The 4,055-nt window shown below is 43.0% G+C and overlaps 1 protein-coding gene across 1 annotated transcript; it reads right to left on the bottom strand.

Moving 5' to 3' along the window:
- Positions 1–246: 246 nt before the first annotated feature.
- Positions 247–1,731, bottom strand: LOC137953971 (scarecrow-like protein 32). The gene has a single exon (XM_068801548.1). It carries the CDS (start codon positions 1,729–1,731, stop codon positions 379–381), a length of 1,353 nt encoding a protein of 450 aa, XP_068657649.1. The 3' UTR covers positions 247–378.
- Positions 1,732–4,055: the final 2,324 nt, after the last annotated feature.

A 4,055-nucleotide genomic window follows, 5' to 3' on the forward strand; every position in this document is an offset into this window, starting at 1 on the left:
CCTCAACTGCTTCTAAAACCAAAGGAAAAACTCAGGATTCCTATTCCAGAATTGTTGAGAGCTAACTTTGACAGAGGGGGGGATGAACTCAAGTTGTTGCAGGAAGTTCAGATGGAGAGTGAAAAACAAGTAAATTCAAGCAAGACAGTAATAAATAGATTGTTGAACCATGGAAAGTTTTCTGAACGTGGAGAACAGAAGTTTGTATGGAGAGGTTTCAGAGAAATTAATTAAGAGACTGGAGATTGAGATGGTCATGTTAATTCCAGTCAGCCGAACCAGTTTAGTAATATTGATTGAACTCGATCGTTCACATAAAAATGATTTTGGAGAAGAAGGAAAATTAGGAGAAGAATACAGCTGGGAGCAAGCAGATTTTTAAGCAGGAAGCCAAGCTGTGGCAAATACAACACTGTGGCCTTTCCATGTAAGCATAAGATCATCATCTTCCTTCTTCAATCCCCAGCCTGCTGCATGCTCGTCCAGCATCGTCTTCACTTGAGAGACGGCCTCGTCGCTGAAGGGGACGCCGCGGAAGCCTGCATTGTGCATTCTCTGGACCCATTTGTTCTTGGGTTCCAGCCTCTCTACCCTCTGGAGCCCCTCGTAGGCGATTACATTCTCGATCTTCCAGCAAATGTCCGCCTCGTACCACTGCCTCTGCTTGCTCCCACGGGGAAGAAACGTGTCCACTGTATCGTAAGGAATCCACAGAAAATTGAACGCCGACCGCAGCCTGGTTACCAGGTTGTTGGAAGTGAAGTCTGCGTCTTCGTCGATTAGAACCACGAGTGTGGGATCCAGGCTCCGGAGTGATTTCTGAAACATGGTTCTGAAAGATGTATGAGAGTAATTAGATGTAGGGTTACTGAGGTTAGAGACTGCACCGAGTGTTTCTTCTGGTATGTAATGCAGCAGCATCTGACAGTTTATAATGAGGGCCTCGTTGTTGTCGACGCCGCCGCCGCTACTGTCGGAGAAAAGGAGCCTTTGGGATCGAACGTGTTCAACCAAGGAGGAGAATCCGTCGGACGAGGATGAAGGGACGACTCTGAATTCCATCCTCATGTTTCTTGACTTAGCGAAATTCACCAGCCGCGAACCCAATTCGTCGTAGGGGAGGTCGAGCATGGGAGGGATATTTCCGGCAGTGCCGGCGACCGTGAGCTTGATGAACGGAGGCGCTTCGGGTCGGTTGGCGAGTGCGTCAATCAATGTGGGAAGTTGCATGCAATGGGTGACACTGAGATCGACGATGTGGACTACCGAGAATCCTTCGACGGCGTCGATAATGGCAGCATTAGCGGCGGAGAAGCCGAAGCGGTGCCACGGAGTGAGATCAATGAAGCCGGCGAGCTGGATGACTGAGAATCTGTGGGTCTCAACGGCGAGGTTAGGGCTGGCGTTGGCGACGGCCGTAAGCATCTTGCAGCTTCCGGTCATGGCGGCGCGGGCGATGAGGGCGCGGAGGAAACCACAGGTGAGGCGCTGATTCGAATCTCCGTCGGGCGAAGCGATGTTGTTGAGCACCCAGAGGATCTGCTGGGTCAGAGTGGAGTCGTTGCTCTCGATTGCATTCGCGCAGTGGACAAGAAGCTGTTCCATGCAATTGGTGTCCCCGAAGCTGCCGAGATTCTTGGCGGTGGGTAAGCCAGGCCAGGGACGCGTTCGGCACAGCGAACTGTTGCTCATGGCGAGTGCAGGCGGCAGCGTGTCCGTGAACTGCATCATGGACCGTAGCTGCTAAGAGAGAGAGAGAGAGAGAGAAAGGAATTTCAGAAGGGAGCAGACGGTAGAGGTGGAGCAGAAGAAGAAAGAGACAAGTCTCCCACCACTGAAAGCCTAGGGTAAAGAGCCATCACAGAAGCTGGCTCTGCATATTTCGGGTGAATTCTGCAACTGGATCAAGAAAATCGACAGTTCAGCTTTTAGGGGTTTTTAGTTCTTCCGATGAAAAACAAAAAGAAAACCCACATCCCAAAAACTCACTCTCCAGTCAAATTATGCGAAGTAAAGCCCAGAGCCGTCTCAGCTTTTCAGTTGCAGAAGATTTTAACTCTCAGAGCAGGGGCGGGTAACAGATAATCCATCAAAATCTCCTCTCGCTCTTGTTCTCACCCTCTTAGCCGAAGAAGAAGAAAGAAAAAAAAACCAAGGAGAAGAGGAGAAGATATAGGACGGAGAGGCTGCAGAAGAGGGGAAGATATAGGATTGAAGAGACTGCAGAAGATTACAGAGGAGGAGTCTGGTTTTGTTTCTGGTTTTGGTGGCATGTGAGGTGGCCGGCCTTGCAATTGTCCTGACGTGGGTGTTGGATTTTGTCTTGTAATGAAAGGGAAGGAAGGGGATTGGAAGTCTGTTTAGCTCACGGGCCAGGCCATATCATCAGCAAATCATTTGTAATTCCTTTTAAGACACTTAGGGTTCCTCCGCTTTTGGGGCTGGATGGAGTTTATTCCACCATTTTGGAGTCTTCCATCTTTAAGCTCGTTTTGGTATCAATAGAGAAATCAGCCTCCCCTAGCTTGATTCAATTTTTTTTTATTGACTAATCATATGAAGATGAAATTTATTTATCTAAATATACAATTCAACCCTCTTAAAATGCCATGTTGTAAAAAATCAACTTTGTTCATAAATAATTGATATTGAAGCAATCAAGACCACATGTAGGACTTACATGAAATAGAGAAGGAGGTAGGCCCCTCCTCTCTTTGCGTGTTGACGAGAACATTGTCGATAGATGGGGTTGGCCTTCCCCTTCCTTTGTTGAGGGTTGGGGTAGGGGAACCCCCCCTAATGCTCGTTTGCGTCAATAAAGCCAATTGAAGGGGAAGGTCTCCTTTTTTGGAATGTGATAATCAAGTAACGTAACGGAATTTATCAGAAAATAATTTTTTTTTCTAAATTCCATTAGTAAAGTTATTTTAGTAGGTATATTATTTTGTTATCATATTCTTGCAATATATTTATTTCTCAAGACTAGAAATTCTCCTTTATTTTGTAAGTTAATTTATTATGATTTTGGTTTAAAAGCTTCAAAACACATTTGAAATGAGTCAAATATTACTTTTTATTTTAACATTCTTATATTAGATGCATATTTGAAATGTGATACTTATCTCTAAAATCTGTTTTAGAGATAAGGCACGGTGTGTTTAGGGAGAACGAATGAACTATTGGGCAACCTAGAAAGAAAGTTCCCAAGGAAAATTGAATTCAGATAAAAACTCCATAGAAATCCCTTATGATTGTTTATCATTATAAATAGGGGGAGATTGTAGATCTCAAGATCTTCATTGAGATATTTTTTTATTATAACAAATACTCAAGTTACTAATGATATACATAAAGTATACCTCTTACCTCAAAAGGCCTCAAAAGAGATTTCTGGTAACATATCCTTTTGACCGGCCATGGTCTTCCCAACTGGCTCATACAAAAAGGGTTAGCAAGTAGTTCATCGTCAAACAGCCTGCAACACCATTGGTCCAAATAAGAGAGAGAAGAGACTCTATTGAGGAATGTTTGCCCAAACTTCAGGATGACCAACCCAAAAGAGGGTAAAAGAGTAAAAATGATAAAAAAAAAAGTTGACCACTGCAAAGATCAAGTTTAAGGTACAAATGAGTCAAATTCTTCAGTAGGAGGAAGTGAAAACATCGTAGAAGGTCCAACACAATGAAATAAGTTGGCTACATTCTAAAATTGTTGTTGTGTTGCACAAAAAATTTATTCTACAATATTTCAAGCTCAGTTTTAGGAGTTTTAAGTTTCAAAATTTTACTAGTGACTACTATTGTGTTCAACATCAAAAAAATAATTTAATATATTTTTTTTAAAAATTAATCTTTGTTAACCCATTATTTCTAAAATACAAAAAAGTCATTTTCTAGCCATAATAACTATTTTTTGAATGTTGGAACTCGTGCTATTTAACCCAAACACACCCCGAACAAACTTTCTCTCTCATCACAATGAAAACCAAACCTCTTAAGCCCTCCCGCATGATTCAAGGAGTTTTTTACCTCCTCTAAAGCTTGAAAGGAAGCCAA

Source organism: Aristolochia californica, unplaced genomic scaffold, assembly GCF_029961685.1.
Source record: "Aristolochia californica isolate CCGP_79_NKW_82.1479 unplaced genomic scaffold, dmAriCali1.0.hap1 SCAF_16, whole genome shotgun sequence".
NCBI lineage: Eukaryota > Viridiplantae > Streptophyta > Magnoliopsida > Piperales > Aristolochiaceae > Aristolochia > Aristolochia californica.